This window comes from Salvelinus fontinalis, chromosome 19 (assembly GCF_029448725.1).
Source record: "Salvelinus fontinalis isolate EN_2023a chromosome 19, ASM2944872v1, whole genome shotgun sequence".
NCBI classification, from domain to species: domain Eukaryota; kingdom Metazoa; phylum Chordata; class Actinopteri; order Salmoniformes; family Salmonidae; genus Salvelinus; species Salvelinus fontinalis.
The window spans coordinates 13,150,218-13,172,115 of NC_074683.1; the positions used below are offsets into that span (position 1 = coordinate 13,150,218).

Here is a 21,898-nt window from a genome sequence, read left to right on the forward strand (position 1 = left end):
AGTGTAGGACTGTGAGAGGGAGAGAAAGACCGTGTAGGACTGTGAGAGGGAGAGAAAGACCGTGTAGGACTGTGAGAGGGAGAGAAAGACAGTGTAGGACTGTGAGAGGGAGAGAAAGACCGTGTAGGACTGTGAGAGGGAGAGAAAGACCGTGTAGGACCGTGAGAGGGAGAGAAAGACCGTGTAGGACCGTGAGAGGGAGAGAAAGACAGTGTAGGACCGTGAGAGGGAGAGAAAGACCGTGTAGGACCGTGAAAGGGAGAAAAAGACCGTGTAGGACCGTGAGAGGGAGAGAAAGACCGTGTAGGACCGTGAGAGGGAGAGAAAGACAGTGTAGGACTGTGAGAGGGAGAGAAAGACCGTGTAGGACTGTGAGAGGGAGAGAAAGACCGTGTAGGACAGTGAGAGGGAGAGAAAGACAGTGTAGGATTGTGAGAGGGAGAGAAAGACCGTGTAGGACCGTGAGAGGGAGAGAAAGACAGTGTAGGACTGTGAGAGGGAGAGAAAGACAGTGTAGGACTGTGAGAGGGAGAGAAAGACAGTGTAGGACTGTGAGAGGGAGAGAAAGACCGTGTAGGACTGTGAGAGGGAGAGAAAGACAGTGTAGGACTGTGAGAGGGAGAGAAAGACCGTGTAGGACTGTGAGAGGGAGAGAAAGACCGTGTAGGACTGTGAGAGGGAGAGAAAGACCGTGTAGGACTGTGAGAGGGAGAGAAAGACCGTGTAGGACTGTGAGAGGGAGAGAAAGACAGTGTAGGACTGTGAGAGGGAGAGAAAGACCATGTAGGACTGTGAGAGAGAGAGAAAGACCGTGTAGGACTGTGAGAGGGAGAGAAAGACCATGTAGGACTGTGAGAGAGAGAGAAAGACAGTGTAGGACTGTGAGAGGGAGAGAAAGACAGTGTAGGACTGTGAGAGGGAGAGAAAGACCATGTAGGACTGTGAGAGAGAGAGAAAGACAGTGTAGGACTGTGAGAGGGAGAGAAAGACAGTGTAGGACTGTGAGAGGGAGAGAAAGACAGTGTAGGACTGTGAGAGGGAGAGAAAGACCATGTAGGACTGTGAGAGAGAGAGAAAGACAGTGTAGGACTGTGAGAGGGAGAGAAAGACAGTGTAGGACTGTGAGAGGGAGAGAAAGACCATGTAGGACTGTGAGAGAGAGAGAAAGACAGTGTAGGACTGTGAGAGGGAGAGAAAGACAGTGTAGGACTGTGAGAGGGAGAGAAAGACAGTGTAGGACTGTGAGAGGGAGAGAAAGACCATGTAGGACTGTGAGAGAGAGAGAAAGACAGTGTAGGACTGTGAGAGGGAGAGAAAGACAGTGTAGGACTGTGAGAGGGAGAGAAAGACAGAAAGAGCGAGCGCAGAGGGACTGTGAGAGGGAGATAGCGAGAGAGGGAAGGTGAGGGAGAGCGCGAATGAATTTGATCCGGCTCACACACAGCACTCTCCTGATTTTCATGCTCAAGTTTTGAAATGCTAATGAATCAGGGTTAATTTGCATAGTGTGCCGCTCTTCCTCTCCTTCTCTTCCGGTCTTTTTCGCTCTCTTTCTCGCTCTCTCTCTTTCCCTCACCCTTCCATTAACTCTCTCCAATCCTCTGCGTCTCTCTTTCTCATCTTAACCATATCTCTCTCTCCACCTCTCCATCTTCTCTCTCTCTCTCTCTCTCTCTCTCTCTAGCACTTAAACATTCATCTATAATTCAGTATGCTAAATAAAGGCTGCTCAGTGAAATGACTGAGACGAGCAAACAGGGTCTGTCACTTACAGTATCCCCCATCTCGTCTCCTCTCCTCCTCTCCCGTCTCCTATCCTGCTCTCTCGTCTCCCATCCTCTTATCTCTCCGCTCACCACTCCTTCACTCCCTCTTCCACTCCTCCTCCCCTTCACCTATGCCCTCGCTCAACAAAAGATTGTCCCAACAGGACCTTTCCCTATGAGATAGAGAGAGAGGGAGGGAGGGAGAGAAAGGTTGGTTAGAGAGCACGAGTGGGAGAGATTTAAAAAGAGAGAAAGAAGGTTATTAAAAGAGAGAGAGAGAGAATGAAAGAGAGAGCGCACTGTAGCCAACCCTGGTCTGACAGCCCACTCAATGTGTGAGTGCGTGGGCTGGTGCTAATTTGTGTAGAGAGGGAGAAAGCTGTTTTGGCTGAGGGAGAATGGGCTGAGATTAATGGACTGTGGAAAACCGGCTCCACACACACACACACACACACACACACACACACACACACACACACACACACACACACACACACACACACACACACACACACACACCTAACGCATAGTAATTAAACAAGCTACACACACACCATCAGGTGTGGGGTTCCACCTCCACTGCATCCCTCTCACCTCCCAGTTGAAGAAACGGCGAGCGTGTTACTCACACTCTATTAGTATTCACACATACAGTATCTGTCCCAACCAACCTACTCACCCATCCCTCTTCCTCCTGTTACACATATCTGTCCCAACCAACCTACTCACCCATCCCTCTTCCTCCTGTTACACATATCTGTCCCAACCAACCTACTCACCCATCCCTCTTCCTCCTGTTACACATATCTGTCCCAACCAACCTACTCACCCATCCCTCTTCCTCCTGTTACACATATCTGTCCCAACCAACCTACCCACCCATCCCTCTTCCTCCTGTTACACATATCTGTCCCAACCAACCTACCCACCCATCCCTCTTCCTCCTGTTACACATTGCTGTCCCAACCAACCTACTCACCCATCCCTCTTCCTCCTGTTACACATATCTGTCCCAACCAACCTACTCACCCATCCCTCTTCCTCCTGTTACACGTATCTGTCCCAACCAACCTACTCACCCATCCCTCTTCCTCCTGTTACACATATCTGTCCCAACCAACCTACTCACCCATCCCTCTTCCTCCTGTTACACATATCTGTCCCAACCAACCTACTCACCCATCCCTCTTCCTCCTGTTACACGTATCTGTCCCAACCAACCTACTCACCCATCCCTCTTCCTCCTGTTACACGTATCTGTCCCAACCAACCTACTCACCCATCCCTCTTCCTCCTGTTACACGTATCTGTCCCAACCAACCTACTCACCCATCCCTCTTCCTCCTGTTACACGTATCTGTCCCAACCAACCTACTCACCCATCCCTCTTCCTCCTGTTACACGTATCTGTCCCAACCAACCTACTCACCCATCCCTCTTCCTCCTGTTACACATATCTGTCCCAACCAACCTACTCACCCATCCCTCTTCCTCCTGTTACACGTATCTGTCCCAACCAACCTATTCACCCATCCCTCTTCCTCCTGTTACACGTATCTGTCCCAACCAACCTACTCACCCATCCCTCTTCCTCCTGTTACACGTATCTGTCCCAACCAACCTACTCACCCATCCCTCTTCCTCCTGTTACACGTATCTGTCCCAACCAACCTACTCACCCATCCCTCTTCCTCCTGTTACACGTATCTGTCCCAACCAACCTACCCACCCATCCTTCTTCCTCCTGTTACACGTATCTGTCCCAACCAACCTACTCACCCATCCCTCTTCCTCCTGTTACACATATCTGTCCCAACCAACCTACTCACCCATCCCTCTTCCTCCTGTTACACGTATCTGTCCCAACCAACCTGCTCACCCATCCCTCTTCCTCCTGTTACACGTATCTGTCCCAACCAACCTGCTCACCCATCCCTCTTCCTCCTGTTACACGTATCTGTCCCAACCAACCTGCTCACCCATCCCTCTTCCTCCTGTTACACATATCTGTCCCAACCAACCTACTCACCCATCCCTCTTCCTCCTGTTACACATATCTGTCCCAACCAACCTACTCACCCATCCCTCTTCCTCCTGTTACACATATCTGTCCCAACCAACCTACTCACCCATCCCTCTTCCTCCTGTTACACATATCTGTCCCAACCAACCTACTCACCCATCCCTCTTCCTCCTGTTACACATATCTGTCCCAACCAACCTACTCACCCATCCCTCTTCCTCCTGTTACACATATCTGTCCCAACCAACCTACTCACTCATCCCTCTTCCTCCTGTTACACATATCTGTCCCAACCAACCTACCCACCCATCCCTCTTCCTCCTGTTACACATATGTCCCAACCAACCTACTCACCCATCCCTCTTCCTCCTGTTACACATATCTGTCCCAACCAACCTACTCACCCATCCCTCTTCCTCCTGTTACACACATCCCTCTCCACTCACTCCAGTACACTCTACCAACAGAAAGCGTACAAATACTTTGAGCATACGCTTGAGCCTGGAGTTCCAGATGGGCAAGTGTTGCACTTTTGGAGTTGACTAATAACCCACACACACAGTCGACTCATTTGGCTTCGGCGGAGAGAAACCACCAACTATTAAAGTATGCATTTGGCGCCAGGTGCTGCTGACAAGCTGGAACGATGTTGATGAGAACAGCGCTGTGGTCTTCACGCAGTGTAATGTGGGCGTCTAACACACATCCCAGTGCGCCACATCTCCATATTTCTATTCATTTTCCCTCCCTCACGTTGAGTGATAAACAAACGGAAGTGGAGGAGTTTTAATACGGCCTGGCTTTGACCTGGGCTGCGTCTCAATCATCAGAAGAGGCTCCCTCTCGTCATCTCCCCTCCCTCATCTGTACAGCCAAAAGAGGACTGGCCATCAATCAGAGCCTAGTTCCGCAATAAGGTTTCTTCCCAAGTTCCTGCCTTCTAGGAAGTTTTTTCCTAGCCCCTGTGCTTCTGTCTCTGCATTGCTTTCTGTTTCGGGATTTAGGTTGGGTATCTGTTCAGCACTTTGTGACAACTGGCTTTATAAAATAAAATTGATTGAAATTTGACACTGCTACCAACATAGAGGGTGGGCGAAAGCTATATTCTACTTATGTCCTATCAGTCTAAAAGTAAACAGTGAGTAAAAATGACATTAAGATGTATCAGGCTTCCACCACTACGAATCTAATCTCGGTCACATTGTGACGTGTTATTGATGTGTTGATGGCGTGTCACTCCCGTGCTGGTGTTGGAATGGCGTTGGTTGGCTCATCCCATGTTCCTGTGAACCATGAGTGTGGCGCAAGGGCTTAGGTGACACAAAAACACAGGCACACGTACATGTACACACACCATTACTAAAACAGAGATGTCCTGCTAAAATCAGAGCGCTTGCAGAGAGCACCTCGCACACAAAGATAGGTGCGCAAACACACACACACACATTGCACACAAAGAGGCTCCGGCACACGCATTCTGTCTCACACACACACACACACAGCACTTTGACTGAGAACTACGGCGAGTGGAGACGAGACATGCAGTCCGGTGATGAAAGAGAGAAAAGAAGAGAGGAGCTCAGAGGAAGAGAGAGTTTCATTAAAACTTGTGTGCAGGTTAGAGAGGGGTTACCTGGGAACAGTAAATGGATGGTCATGCTGTTTGCGCTTCTAGTTAGTGGCCTATCCTAGAGGAGAACAACGGGACACTACTGAGTACCCTCTTATACTGGCCTGACCTGCTGCACTCCTCGAGTGAGGGCTCACATGTGAACATTTACTATGGTTGTGGGTTCTTCGACAGCATTTGGAACAGGTTTAGGGGACTTCATTAGTCTTTCCTTTGACGTTCTAGAAAGTGTTGTGGTGGCTAGATTAGATACGTCTAAGTATGTAAGAAAAAATGCGCCACTGAAACCAGCCAGCCAACCAACCAGCTAGCAAACCAGCCAGCCATCCAACCAGCCAGCAAGCTAGCCAGCCAGCCAACCAACCAGTCCTTCAGCAACTCCAACTAACCAGCCAACCAACCAGTCAGTCAGTCAGCCAACAAACCAGTCCTTCATCAACACCAACTAACCATCCAACGAGCCAGCTAGCCACCCAACCAGCAACGCACACAAACAGCCAACCAACCAGCCTGCCGGTCAGAAATACAAAATAAGTCAATAAAATCAACCTGGCAGTGTAACGCCACCAACCAACACGCGTTCAGTCTAAGCAACATCAAACTGTTTTAGAGACTGACAGACAGGGTCTGGTAGTGCTCCAGTCCCAGCAACATCAAACTGTTTTAGAGACTGACAGACAGGGTCTGGTAGTGCTCCAGTCCCAGCAACATCAAACTGTTTTAGAGACTGACAGACAGGGTCTGGTAGTGCTCCAGTTCCAGCAGCATCAAACTGTTTTAGAGACTGACAGACAGGGTCTGGTAGTGATCCAGTCCCAGCAACATCAAACTGTTTTAGAGACTGACAGACAGGGTCTGGTAGTGCTCCAGTCCCAGCAACATCAAACTGTTTTAGAGACTGACAGACAGGGTCTGGTAGTGCTCCAGTCCCAGCAACATCACACTGTTTTAGAGACTGACAGACAGGTCTGGTAGTGCTCCAGTCCTAGCAACATCAAACTGTTTTAGAGACTGTGACAGACAGGGTCTGGTAGTGCTCCAGTCCCAGCAACATCAAACTGTTTTAGAGACTGACAGACAGGGTCTGGTAGTGATCCAGTCCCAGCAACATCAAACTGTTTTAGAGACTGACAGACAGGTCTGGTAGTGTTCCAGTCCTAGCAACATCAAACTGTTTTAGAGACTGTGACAGACAGGGTCTGGTAGTGCTCCAGTCCCAGCAACATCAAACTGTTTTAGAGACTGACAGACAGGGTCTGGTAGTGCTCCAGTCCCAGCAGCATCAAACTGTTTTAGAGACTGACAGACAGGTCTGGTAGTGCTCCAGTCCCAGCAACATCAAACTGTTTTAGAGACTGACAGACAGGGTCTGGTAGTGCTCCAGTCCCAGCAACATCAAACTGTTTTAGAGACTGACAGACAGGGTCTGGTATTGCTCCAGTCCTCCCTGTCAGAATAAGCAACAAAGGACTTGGAAACCATATCAAATCCAATAGAAATGGAACTATGGTTACTGTGAGTTACCTAATTCATGTTAGTTTACCTCTGCCTTCTAGTGAGTTTATACAAACTGTCATCTCCTACCATTCTGATAGATTAGAGACTGTCAGAAAACGTGATTGTAACGTTAATAAGTCGGTTGTTATTCCATGGGACTTTTCTCATTGAATATGGCACTTTTAAATGTTAGCGCAATCACTAGTAAAATCTTTCTTGCGAATGGCCTCATTACTGTGCGCAAAGATGATTGCATGTTTCTCACTGCCCCACTTTCTTTACTGATTTCTCTGAACTATTGTCTATTGTCCTTGAGAACTATGATAGAATAATTGTGTTGGGCGATTTTAATATTCATATTGACAAAGAAACTAACTACAAGGTCATTGAATGTATGAATCTTTTGAGCCCTATGGACTTTATCGAACATGTTACTGGGTCCACCTATACTCTAGGCCTGGTTAATACCAAGGAGCTTTCTGTTGACATATCCTCTATTGTTGATGTTGCTTTATCTGATATAACTGTGGATTTTTTGCTACCTTGTTGCCCATAGCGCATTATTAAGTAAAGCTATCTTAACTCCGAAGTTGGGCAACAATTGTGTGCCATAGCTCCAGTAAAGTTGAAAAAGGCCACATCCAAACAGAGTGAAGGACGAGGGAAGAAAATAATAAATGATAGAGAAATTGCAAAACGGCAGAGCGGAAGTGAAGAAAGTCAAAGTTGCATGTCCATTATGATATTCTGAGAGAGCAACTTGGCATATATAACAAGGCAATTAGAAATGCCAGACGGGCACATTTTTCTAACTTGATCACTAATAATCAGAATAATTAGAGAGTGCTCTTTTCAACCATTGATGGCCTGATAAATCCTAACCCCACAAACCTATGTAAACTTCCTCCACATCTAAATGTAATGAGTTTGCGGCATATTTCAGAGATAAGATAACAAACATTAGGCTGGGTATCAGCCAAGCAAGACGTGATGAGAAGATTGATGATATGTGCCCTGGCCTACCACGCAAAGGCACCATGGATTTATTTTCCCTGCTTGACACAGACATGCTCAGGAAAGTGATATCGCAACTTAAGCCTTCTAACTGCCTTGTCGATCCTATCCCCACCACCTTCTTCAAAACAGTTTTCATTTTTTATTTCACCTTTATTTAACCAGGTAGGCCAGTTGAGAACAAGTTCTCATTTATAACTGCGACCTGGCCAAGATAAAGTAAAGCAGTGCCACAAAAACAACAACACAGAGTTACACATGGAATAAACAAACGTACAGTCAATAACACAATAGAAAAATCTATTTACAGTGTGTGCAAATGTAGTAAGATTAGGGAGGTAAGGCAATAAATAGGCCATAGAGGCGAAAAAATAATAATTTAGCATTAACACTGAAGTGATAGATGTGCAGATGATGATGTGCAAGTAGAGATACTTGGGTGCAAAATAGGGAAAAAAACAACAACATGGTGGATGAGGGAGTTGGGTGGGCTATTTACAGATGGGCTGTGTACAGGTGCAGTGATCGGTAAACTGCTCTGACAGCTGATGCTTAAAGTTAGTGAGGGAGATATTAGTCTGCAGCTTCAGCGATTTTTGCAATTCGTTCCAATCATTGGCAGCAGAGAACTGGAAGGAAAGGCGGCCAAAGAGGTGTTGGATTTGGGGATGACAAGTGAGATATACCTGCTGGAGCGCGTGCTACGGGTGGGTGTTGCTCTGGTGAAAAGTGAGCTGAATTAAGGTGGGGCTTTACCTAGCAAAAACATATGGATGACCTGGAGCCACTGGGTTTGGCGATGAATACGTAGCGAGGGACAGCCAACAAGAACATACAGGTCGCAGTTGTGGGTAGTATATGGGGCGTTGGTGACAAAACGGATGGCACTGTGATAGACAACATCCAATTTGGTGAGTAGAGTGTTGGAGGCTATTTTGTAAATGACATCGCCGAAGTCAAGGATAGGTAGGATAGTTTTACGAGGGTATGTTTGGTAGCATGAGTGAAGGAGGCATTGTTGCGAAATAGGAAGCCGATTCTAGATTTAATTTTGGATTGGAGACGCTTAATGTGAGTCTGGAAGGAGAGTTTACAGTCTAACCAGACACCTAGGTATTTGTAGTTGTCCACGTATTCTAAGTCAGAACCGTCTAGAGTAGTAATGCTAATCGGGCGAGCAGCAATCGGTTGAAGAGCATGTACTTAGTTTTACAAGCATTTAAGAGCAGTTGGAGGCCACGGAAGGAGTGTTGTATGGCATTGAAGCTCGTTTGGAGGTTTGTTAACACAGTGTCCAAAGAAGGGCCAGATGTATACAGAATGGTGTTGTCTGCGTAGAGGTGGATCAGAGAATCACCAGCAGCAAAAGCGTCATCACTGATATATACAGAGAAAAGAGTCGGCCCGAGAATTGAACCGTGTGGCACCCCCACAGAGACTGCCAGAGATCCGGACAACAGGCCCTCGGATTTGACACGCTGAACTCTATCTGAGAAGTAGTTGGTGAACCAGGCGAGGTAGTCATTTGAGAAACCAAGGCTATTGAGTCTGCCGATAAGAATGCAGTGATTGACAGAGCTTGGGCAAGTTGCTGCGGGGGGTGCAGAGCTGTTGGCCGGGTTAGGGGTAGCCAGGTGGAAAGCATGGCCAGTTGTAGAAAAATGCTTATTGAAATTCTCGATTATCATAGATTTATCGGTGGTGACAGTGTTTCCTAGCCTCAGTGCAGTGGGCAGCTGGGAGGAGGTGCTCTTATTCTCCATGGACTTTACAGTGTCCCCAAACTTTTTGAAATTTGTGCTACAGGATGCAAATTTCTGTTTGAAAAAGCTAGCCTTTGCTTCCTAACGGACTCTGTATATTGGTTTCTGACTTCCCTGAAAAGCTGCATATCGCGGGGCTATTCGATGCTAATGCAGTACGCCACAGGATGTTTTTGTGCCTGCTCGCCTTTCTAAGGTGACAAAGATCCCGATGGTCACTCTGACAAAGCTCTAGAGTTCCTCTGTGGAGATGGGAGAAACTTCCATAAGGACAACCTTCTCTGCAGCACTCCACCAATCAGGCCTTTATGGAAAAGTGGCCAGTGCTTTGAGTGTTTCAGGGAGCGTTTGACAGTGATTAGGGATGGTCGTTTGACCGCGGACCCATTACGGACGCAGGTAATGAGGCAATGATCGCTGAGATCATGGTTAAAGACAGCAGAGGTGTATTTAGAGGGCAAGTTGGTCAGAGTGATATCTATGAGGGTGCCCATGTTTACGGATTTATGGTTGTACCTGGAACTTTCCTTGATAATTGGTATGAGATTAAGGGCATCTAGCTTAGATTGTAGGACGGCCGGGGTGTTAAGCATATCCCAGTTTAGGTCACCTAACAGAATGAACTCTGAAGATATGTGAATTGATTGCCCCTCATCTATGGAGTCCAGGGCAAACTGTTTGGGCACAGACCTGGATAGTATGACAGAACTCTGCAGGCTATCTCTGCAGTAGATTGCAACTACTGCAACTCCGCCCCCTTTGGCAGTTCTATCTTGACGGAAAATGTTGTAGCTGGGGATGGAAATTTCAGAATTTTTGGTGGCCTTCCTAAGCCAGGATTCAGACATGGCTAGGACATAGGGTTGGCAGAGTGTGCTAAAGCAGTAAATAAGACAAACTCAAAACAGTTTTTAATTGCATATCTGAAGAAGTACAAGCTATAGTTAATCACTCCCTGTTCACAGGCACTTTCTCCACTGCACTAAATACTGCTATTGTGAAACACCTTCTGAAGAAACATAATCTAAATTCTTCAGCTCTTAGCAATTTTCATCCAATCTCTGACCTTCCATTCTTAAGTAGAATTCTGGAGATATTGATTTTCAAACAGCTAAATTATTTTTTGTTTTTGGGCCCACCACAGCACAGAGACAGCTTTAGTTAAAGTGTTAAATGATCTTAGAGCCAACACAGATGCCAAACAGCTCTCTGTCCTTGTACTCTAGGATTTAAGTGCTCCATTCGACACTATTGACCATGATGTTCTTCTGGACAGACTGGAGAGGTGGGTTGGCCTCTCCGCTCCAGTTCTAAATGGGTTTAGGACCTATTTAACCGGTTGACAGTTTTCTGTCACCCTTGGTGAACATAACTCAGAGAAAATACATATCCCACGTGGCGTTCCACAAGGTTCGATTTTGGGTCCGGTACTGTTTATATACAATGCCTTCAAAAAGTATTCAAGACTTTTTCAGACTTTTGAAAATTATGTTACACCCTTATTCTAAAGTGGATAAATAAAAATCCTCAGTAATCTCCACAGAACGCCCCTTAATGACAAAGCGAAAACAGGTTTTCAGAAATCTTTGCAAATACAAAACAGAAATACATTATTTACATAAGTTTTCAGACCCTTTGCTATGAGACTCGAAATTGAGCTCAGGTGCATCCTGTTTCCATTGATCATCATTGAGATGTTTCTACAACTTGATTTGGAGTCCACCTGTGGTAAAATAAATTGATTGGACGTAATTTGGAAAGGCACACACCTGTCTATATAAGGCCCCACTTTTGACAGTGCATGTCAGAGCAAAAACCAAGCTATGAGGTCGGGGGAAGGTTACCAAAAAATGTCTGCAGCATTGAAGGTCACAAAGAACCCAGTGGCCTCCATCATTCTTAAATGGAAGACGTTTTGAACCACCAAGACTCTTCTTAGAGCTGGCCGCCCGGCCAAACTGAGCAATCGGGGGGAGAAGGGCCTTGGCCAGGGAGGTGACGAAGAACCCGATGGTCACCCTGACAAAGCTCTAGAGTTCCTCTGTGGAGATGGGAGAACCTTCCATAAGGACAACCATCTCTGCAGCACTGCACCAATCAGGCATTTATGGTAGAGTGGCCAGAAGGAAGCCACTCCTCAGTAAAAGGCACATAACAGCCCGCTTGGAGTTTGCCAAAAGGCACCTAAAGACTCTCAGACCAGGAGAAACAAGATTCTCTGGTCTGATGAAATCAAGATTGAACAGTTTGGCCTGAACGCCAAGCGTCACATCTTGGGGAAACCTGGCACCATCTCTACAGTGAAGCATGGTGGTGGCAGCATCATGCTGTGGGGGTGTTTTTCAGCGGCAGGGACTGGGGGGCTAGTCAGGATCGAGGCAAAGAGGAATGGAGCAAAGTACAGAGAGATCCTTGATGAAAATCTGCTCCAGAGCGCTCAGGACCTCAGACTGTGGCGAAGGTTCACCTTCCAACAGGACAACGAGCTTAAGCACACAGCCAAGACAACACAGGAGTGGGTTTGGGACAAGTCTCAATGTCCTTGAGTGGCCCAGCTAGAGCCCGGACTTGAACCTGATCGAACATCTCTTGAGAGACCTGAAAATAGCTGTGCAGCAACGCTCCCCATCCAACCTGACAGAGCTTGAGAGGATCTGCAGAGAAGAATGGGAGATACTCCCCAAATACAGGTGTGCCAAGCTTGTAGCGGCATACTCAAGAAGACTCTTGGCTGTAATCGATGCCAAAGGTGCTTCAACAAGATATTGAGTAAAGGGTCTGAATACTTATGTAAATGTGATATTTGTGTTTGCTTTGTCATTATGGGGTATTGGGTGTAGATTGATGAGGGCAAAAAATATTTAAATCAATTTTAGAATAAAATAAGACTGTAACCTAACAAAATGTGGAAAAAGTCAAGGGGTCTGAAAACTTTCCAAATGCACTGTATTTGTTATGCCCATCGCTATTAAAATCAGATCCAACAATAATATCAAAGGCCTAGAAATCCAGGGCTTAAAAACAAAGCTGTCATTGTACGCTGATGATCCATTTTTTTAAATCCACAATTTGGATCCCTCCACAGCCACAGAGGATCTAGATACTTTTTCTAACCTCTCTGGATTACAACAAAATTATGCTAAGTGTGTATTGTTATGTATTGGATCACAAAAAAATACAACTTTTACATTACTGTGTAGGTAACCAATAAAATGGTCTGACGGTAAAGTGGACATACTCAGTATTCATATCCCAAAAGAAAGAAATGATCTCACTACAATACATTTTCATGAATAAGTTAGCAAAAATAGATAAGATCTTGCAACCACGGAAAGGAAAATACCTGTCTATTTGTGGAAAAATCACCCTGATTAACTCTTTAGTCATATCCCAGTTGACCTATTTGCTTATGGTTTTGCCTACAGCTAGCGACTTGTTTTTTAAATTATATGAGCAAAACATATTCAATTTTATTTGGAACGGCCTAAACGGGCCTATTTATATAACGAATATGAATTCGGATGGCAGAAATGATTAAATATTAAAGCATTAGACCTGTCACTAAAGGCTTCAGTCATACAAAAGTTATTCTTAAATCTGAACTAGTTCTCTAGCAGATTAGTAAAATTAATAATTACTTTTTCCCCCTTTATTCAGATTACGACCTCACACTTTCAGTTATTTGAAAAGGAAATAATCTCCAAAATATAGCTATTTTTTAAAACAAGCTATAGAAAGTTAGTTGCAATTTCAGTTTAATCCTCCAGAAAAGACAGAACAAACATTACAATAAATTGTATGGTTAAATTCAAATATACAAATTATTTTTAAAAACAATGTTTTTTGAGATAAAAATGTATGAAAACGACAATCTTTGTAAATGATATCATAAATACGACTGGTGGAGTTATGCCACACATGCAGTTAACAAAAATATATGGAAATGTCTGCTCTACTCAAAATTACATTTAATTGCAGCTTTACGACAAAAATGGAAGAAGCAAGTGGAAGGGGGAGAAAGTAAGGAACTTGTCTGTCGGCCCTACATTAAAGACCATAATTGGTTAAAGAAAATTGTGATAAATAAAAAAGTATACCAGTATCATTTAAGGACCCAAAAAATTGACAGCCGTTCCATTTAGATTGCAAAATAGTTGGGAAGAGATTTTTGACATACCGACTCCATGGCACATGGTTTATATGAACTGATACGCAAAACGACGCCGGATTCAAAACTTAGAATTTTTCAATTTAAATTATTCTACAAAATTCTTGCAACTAATAGAATGTTATTTATATGGGGGGTACAACCTTCCCAACTCTCTAGATTTTTCTGCAAAGAGACAGAAGCATTAGATCATTTGTTTTGGTACTGTCCATATGTTGCTTGTTTTTGGTCACAGGTCCAGGAATGGCTGAAGAATTGCAATATTTACCTGGCGTTAACCCTGCAGATAGCACTACTGGGTAATCTGAAAAGTCAAAGTCAATCGATCAATAATATAATAATAACTGTACAATCTGTAGAAACTATGAGAATAGAAAGGTTCAGAACCTTTGTGAAGCATCACAGCACAATTGAAAAATATATGGCAAATATAAATCCAATATGGATGGTTTTATGAGATATATGGGAGGGGATGAATGGAGCTGAAGGCTGGGACTAATAATAACAAGATAACTAACGTAAAACATACTGTGTCCGTAAAAAATACACTGCTCAAAAAAATAAGGGAACACTAAAATAACACATCCTAGATCTGAATGAATGAAATATTCTTATTAAATACTTTTTTCTTTACATAGTTGAATGTGCTGACAACAAAATCACACAAAAATGATCAATGTAAATCAAATTTATCAATCCATGGAGGTCTGGATTTGGAGTCACACTCAAAATTAAAGTGGAAAACCACACTACAGGCTGATCCAACTTTGATGTAATGTCCTTAAAACAAGTCAAAATGAGGCTCAGTAGTGTGTGTGGACTCTACGTGCCTGTATGACCTCCCTACAACGCCTGGGCAAGCTCCTGATGAGGTGGCGGATGATCTCCTGAGGGATCTCCTCCCAGACTTGGACTAAAGCATCCGCCACCTCCTGGACAGTCTGTGGTGCAACGTGGCGTTGGTGGATGGAGCGAGACATGATGTCCCAGACGTGCTCAATTGGATTCAGGTCTGGGGAACGGGCGGGCCAGTCCATAGCATCAATGCCTTCCTCTTGCAGGAACTGCTGACACACTCCAGCCACATGAGGTCTAGCATTGTCTTGCATTAGGAGGAACCCAGGGCCAACCGCACCAGCATATGGTCTCACAAGGGGTCTGAGGATCTCATCTCGGTACCTAATGGCAGTCAGGCTACCTCTGGCGAGCACATGGAGGGCTGTGCAGCCCCCCAAAGAAATGCCACCCCACACCATGACTGACCCACCGCCAAACCGGTCATGCTGGAGGATGTTGCAGGCAGAAGAACGTTCTCCACGGCGTCTCCGGACTCTGTCACGTCTGTCACATGTGCTCAGTGTGAACCTGCTTTCATCTGTGAAGAGCACAGGGCGCCAGTGGCGAATTTGCCAATCTTGGTGTTCTCTGGCAAATGCCAAACGTCCTGCACGGTGTTGGGCTGTAAGCACAACCCCCACCTGTGGACGTCGGGCCCTCATACCACCCTCATGGAGTCTGTTTCTGACCGTTTGAGCAGACACATGCACATTTGTGGCCTGCTGGAGGTCATTTTGCAGGGTTCGGGCAGTGCTCCACCTGCTCCTCCTTGCACAAAGGCGGAGGTAGCGGTCCTGCTGCTGGGTTGTTGCCCTCCTACGGCCTCCTCCACGTCTCCTGATGTACTGGCCTGTCTCCTGGTAGCGCCTCCATGCTCTGGACACTACGCTGACAGACACAGCAAACCTTCTTGCCACAGCTCGCATTGATGTGCCATCGTGGATGAGCTGCACTACCTGAGCCACTTGTGTGGGTTGTAGACTCCGTCTCATGCTACCACTAGAGTGAAAGCACCGCCAGCATTCAAAAGTGACCAAAACATCAGCCAGGAAGCATAGGAACTGAGAAGTGGTCTGTGGTCACCACCTGCAGAACCACTCCTTTATTGGGGGTGTCTTGCTAATTGCCTATCATTTCCACCTTTTGTCTATTCCATTTGCACAACAGCATGTGAAATTTATTGTCAATCAGTGTTGCTTCCTAAGTGGACAGTTTGATTTCACAGAAGTGTGATTGACTTGGAGTTACATTGTGTTGTTTAAGTGAGGGTCGAGGAAGGACAGAATTAATAACAAACAAAACATAACTATTGTAAAATGTGCATAGTATGTATAAGCTGGAAGTAGAGGCCTAAGCGTTGTTGTTCACTAGTTTACTCCAATTAGGGGAAGGGTTGTAGGGTCATAAAGTAATATTTAAAAAAATGTATGTGCATGTATTTATATGTATGTATGTGTATATATTTATATGTTATGTGTATGTGTGTATGAATGAATGTGTACAGTACCACTCAAAAGTTTGGACACACCAACTCCTTCAAGGGTTTTTCTTTATTTGTAGCACAGACTGTCCGCAAAAGGCTGAGAGAGGCTGGACTGAGGGCTTGTAGGCCTGTTGTAAGGCAGGTCCTCACCAGACATCACCGGCAACAACGTTGCCTACGGAAACAAACCCACCGTCGCTGGACTAAAAGTGCTCTTCACTGACAAGTCGCGGTTTTGTCTCACCAGGCGTAGTCAGATTCACGTTTATCGTCGAATGAAGGAGCATTACACCGAGGCCTGTACTCTGGAGCGGGATCCATTTGGAGGTGGAGGGTCCGTCATGGTCTGGGGCGGTGTGTCACAGCATCATCGGACTGAGCTTGTTGTCATTGCAGGCAATCTCAACGGTGTGCATTGCAGGGAAGACATCCTCTTCCATCATGTGGTACCCTTCCTGCAGGCTCATCCTGACATGACCCTCCAGCATGACAATGCCACCAGCCATGCTGCTCATTCTGTGCGTGATTTCCTGCAAGACAGGAATGTCAGTGTTCTGCTATGGCCCAGCGAAGAGCCCGGATCTCAATCCCATTGACCACGCCTGGGATTTGTTGGATCGGAGGGTGAGGGCTAGGGCCATTCCCCCCAGAAATGTCCGGGAACTCGCAGGTGCCTTGGTGGAAGAGTGGGGTAACATCTCACAGCAAGAACTGACAAATCGGGCCTCCCGGGTGGCGCAGTGGTCTAGGGCACTGCATCGCAGTGCTAACTGCGCCACCAGAGTCTCTGGGTTCGCGCCCAGGCTCTGTCGCAGCCGGCCGCGACCGGGAGGTCCGTGGGGCGACGCACAATTGGCATAGCGTCGTCCGGGGTAGGGAGGGTTTGGCCGGTAGGGATATCCTTGTCTCATCGCGCTCCAGCGACTCCTGTGGCGGGCCGGGCGCAGTGCGCGCCAGCCAAGGGGGCCAGGTACACAGTGTTTCCTCCGACACATTGGTGCGGCTGGCTTCCGGGTTGGAGGCGCGCTGTGTTAAGAAGCAGTACGGCTGGTTGGGTTGTGCTTCGGAGGACGCATGGCTTTCGACCTTCGTCTCTCCCGAGCCCGTACGGGAGTTGTAGCGATGAGACAAGGTAGTAATTACTAGCGATTGGATACCACGAAAATTGGGGAGAAAATGGGATAAAAAATGTTTAAAAAAAATTTTTAAAAAAAAGAACTGACAAATCTGGTGCAGTCCATGAGGAGGAGATGCACTGTGGTACTTAATGCAGCCTGTGGCCACACCAGATACTGACTGTTACTTTTGATTTTGACCCCCCCTTTGTTCAGGGACACATTATTCAATTTCTGTTAGTCATATGTCTGTGGAACTTGTCCAGTTTATGTCTCAGTTGTTGAATCTTATGGTCCTACAAATATTTACACATGTTAAGTTTGCTGAAAATCAACGCAGTTGAAAGTGAGAGGATGTTTCTTTTTATGCTGAGTTTACATTGTAGAATGATAGTGAATACGTCACAACTATGAAAAAACACACACTGGACACAACACTGGTGGCTTTGGGCTGGGGTCATATACTCACAATAGTTTTTTTAGGGGGTAGATCAGCTTTAACATTGCAGATAGATTGTGGCTTACATCAATGTAATTGTCTGCATCATTTACCATCCCCCATATATATATTTTTTAATATATAAAATAGATATTTTTGATATATTATCCCTTATTGTCCCCTAACCCTAAAAGCCCTCGCCTAATTGGAGTAAATTAATGGAAAACAACAGGCTTCTATTTCCAGCTTATACATAATATATATATACAGTTGAAGTCGGAAGTTTACATACACTTAGGTTGGAGTCATTAAAACTCTTTTTTCAACCACTCCACAAATTTCTTGTTAAAAAACTATAGTTTTGGAAAGTCGGTTAGGACATCTACTTTGTGCATGACACAGAAGTTGACATAGACTAAGTTGACTGTGCCCTTAAACAGCTTGGAAAATTCCAGCAAATGATGTCATGGCTTTAGAAGCTTTTGAAGCTTCAAGGCCTACCTTCAAACTCAGTGCCTATTTGCTTGACATTATGGGAAAATCAAAATAAATCAGCCAAGACCTCAGAAAACAAATTGTAGACCTTTACAAGTCTGGTTCATCCTTGGGTGCAATTTCCAAACGCCTGAAGGTAACACATTCATCCGACGCAGCCGTCATACCGCTCAGGAAGGAGACGTGTTCTGTCTCTTAGAGATGAACGTACTTTTGTGCGAAAAGTGCAAATCAATCCCAGAACAACAGCAAAGGACCTTGTGAAGATGCTGGAGGAAACAGATACAAAAGTATCTATATCCACAGTTAAAGAAGTCCTATATCGACATAACCTGAAAGGCCGCTTAGCAAGGAAGAAGCCACTGCTCCAAAACCACAATAAAAAGGCCAGAATACGGTTTGCAACTGCACATAGGGACAAAGATCGTACTTTTTGGAGAAATGTCCACTGGTCTGATGAAACAAAAATAGATCTGTTTGGCCATAATGACCATCGTTATGTTTGGAGGAAAAAAGGGGAGGCTTGCAAGCCGAAGAACACCATCCCAACTGTGAAGCACGGGGGTGGCAGCATCATGTTGTGTTGGTGGTTTGCTGCAGGAGGGACTGGTGCACTTCACAAAATAAATGGCATTGTGAGGATGGAAAATTATGTGGATATATTGTAGCAACATCTCAAGACATCAGTCAGGAAGTTAAAGCTTGGTCGCAAATGGGTCTTCCAAATGGACAATGACCCCAAGCATACTTCCAAAGTTGTGGCAAAATGGCTTAAGGACAACAAAGTCAAGGTATTGGAGTGGCCATCACAAAGCCCTGACCTCAATCCCATAGAAAATTTGTGGGCCAAACTGAAAAAGCGTGTGCGAGCAAGGAGGCCTACAAACCTGACTCCTTTACACCAGCTCTGTCAGGAGGAATGGACCAAAATTCACCCAACTTATTGTGGGAAGCTTGTGGAAGGCTACCCGAAACATTTGACCCAAGTTAAACATTTTAAAGGCAATGCTACCAAATACTAATTGAGTGCATGTAAATTTCTGACCCACTGGGAATGTGATGAAAAAAATAAAATATTAAATAAATCATTCTCTCTACTATTATTCTGACATTTCTCATTCTTAAAATAAAGTAGGGAATTTTTACTAGGATTAAATGTCAGGAATTGTGAAAAATTGAGTTTAAATGTATTTGGATAAGGTGTATGTAAACGTCCGACTTCAACTGTACATTTTACAGAAACAGCATATAGAGTACCAGTCAAAAGTTTGGACACCTACTCATTCAAGGGTTTTTCTATATTTTTACTATTATCTACACTGTAGAATAATAGTGAAGACATTAGAACTATGAAATAACACATGGAATCATGTAGTTTACAAAAAAGTGTTAAACAAATCAAAATATATTTTAGATTTGAGATTCTTCAAAGTAGCCACCCTTTTCCTTGATGACAGCTTTGCACACACTTGGCATTCTCTCAACAAACTTCATGAGGTAGTCACCTGGAATGTATTTAATTTAACAGGTGTGCCTTGTTAAAAGTTAATTTGTGGAATTTATTCCCATCTTAATGTGTTTAGGTAGGGCTGGTTAAGGTAGGGCTGGTTCAGGTAGGTAGGGCCATTCAGGTAGGGCTGGAATACAGAAGATAGCCCTATTTGGTAAAAGACGAAGTCCATATTATGGCAAGAACAGTTTAGATATGCAAAGAGAAATGACAGTCTATCATTACTATCATTAAGACATGAATGTCAGTCAATCTGGAAAATGTCAAGAACTTTGAAAGTTTCTTCAAGTGCAGTCGCAAAAACCATGAAGCGCTATGATGAAAATGAGTAGGTTTGTCCAAACTTTTGACTGGTACTGTATATGCTGTTTCTGTAAAATGTATATATTATGTATAAGCTGGAAGTAGAAGCCTGTTGTTGTCCATTAATTTACTCCAATTAGGCGAGGGCTTTTAGGGTTAGGGGACAATAAGGGGAAATATATATAAAAAGATATATACTTTATATAAAAAAATATATTGGGGATGGTAAATTATGCAGACAATTACATTGATGTAAGCCACAATCTATCTGCAATGTTAAAGCTGATCTACCCCCTAAAAATAACTATTGTGAGTATATGACCCCAGCCCAAAGCCACCAGTCCAGTGTGTGTGAGTGTGTGTGCGTGCACAAGGGTGCGTGTGTGCGCGCATGAGTGTATTCGCATGTGCATGTGTTGGTGTGAGTGTGTGCATTCATTCGTGTGCATGGTGTGAGTGTGCGTATGGTGAACTAACATATTGTCCCACTGAAATAGTCATTACCAAGTGTCATGCTCTGAGGGACGATTGTTGTGTCGGGTTGTTCCAAGCCGTCTGATACCTCACCGCACGTTCCCTGCTCCATCTCGCAGCCACTCTCGCAAAATAAAATGACCCCTTAGCCAACATGCAGGTGATGATGATAGTATTTGACGGTGAAAGTAATCCTAGCATGTAGCGACACGAGCGGTGTGTGTACGTTTACATGCACGTGTGTTCTACCATAGACTCTGTGTATGGGATTGTGGGGGTAGTATGGGTTGCATGTGCGTGCAGACATGTTGCTTAGTGACGCATTCTTCCTCTGGTCTCTAGCCTTGAGCCAGACCTGCAGGGACACACATGGTAAGGCATGAGCCCACAGCAGAGCCAAACACACACCACACAGACACACAGAGGGAGAGAGAAAGAGGTTAAGAAAGAGCGGGAGAAAGAAAGAAGGAAAGAGAGCTAGAGATAAACATTGAAAGAGAGAGAGAAAGAAAGAGATAAAAAGAGGAGAAAGAGAGAGAGGCAAGAAAGAGAGAGGGAAGGAGAGAGACAAAGAGAGAGGGAAAGAGAGAGAGACAAGATAAAAATATATAGAAAGAGAAAGATGAGAAAGAGAGCGAGAGAAAGAGAGAGAGAGAGAAAGAGACAGAGAAAGAAAGATAGAGAGAGAAAGAAAACAAGAGAGCTTGAGAAAGAGCAAGAGAGAGAGAGTTATGGTGCTCCTACCAGATTGGATGTGGTTGAGGCCAGATGGCTTCAGAAGTTCCAAGGGCTGCTCTTTCCTGGGCAGTCCATCTGCAGGGGAGAGAGAGGAAGGAGAGTCCGTTTCAAATATGGTCCGCAGCATCGATAACAAAGGGGAATGTGTATAATCTACTGAGGCCCAGCTAAAAGACTACATATCCCAGAGAGAGAGAGAGAGAGAGATAGAAAGAGAAGGAGGGAGAGGGGGAAGCCAGGGATGTAGAGCAGTAGAGAAAACCAGTTGAATGAGGAGAGGAAGAGCAGAGGAAGAGGAGGCTTCTGCCTAGCCTAGTGCTGCAACACAGTTGAAGCTGCATGTGCTCAGCGTTCTGTTATGACTTCAACGTGATTGGTTCAGTGTCTGCACAGAGAGAGAAAGGGGGAGGGAGCGAGGGAGGGAGAGGAGAGAGAAAGAGGCATGTAAAAATAAACTAATGTGAATCGAGTATGCAGGCACCTATGTATGCTTCTACTGTTTAAACAAACACATGCATTTCTCGCATGTTTGCACGTGCACACACACGCACACAGACAGACAAACACGCACACAGACATACGGGTGCGTGCACACACAGTAGGGTGCGTCTTGGTGAGGATGATAATTATAGTGGTAACATGA

General features: G+C 45.0%; 1 protein-coding gene across 4 annotated transcripts in view; it reads right to left on the reverse strand.

The window, feature by feature from the left end:
• hdac4 (histone deacetylase 4) overlaps positions 1-21,898 on the reverse strand; it is a 236,352-nt gene that overhangs the window by 133,745 nt on the left and 80,709 nt on the right. For 2 of the 4 annotated variants that reach the window (XM_055870842.1, XM_055870841.1), the window contains exon 3: positions 21,262-21,330. In XM_055870842.1, the coding sequence (XP_055726817.1) occupies positions 21,262-21,330 (69 nt within the window). Of the gene's footprint in view, positions 1-21,261; positions 21,611-21,898 lie in introns of those variants that run through there. The other 2 variants (XM_055870840.1, XM_055870839.1) reach the window with 1 other exon arrangement.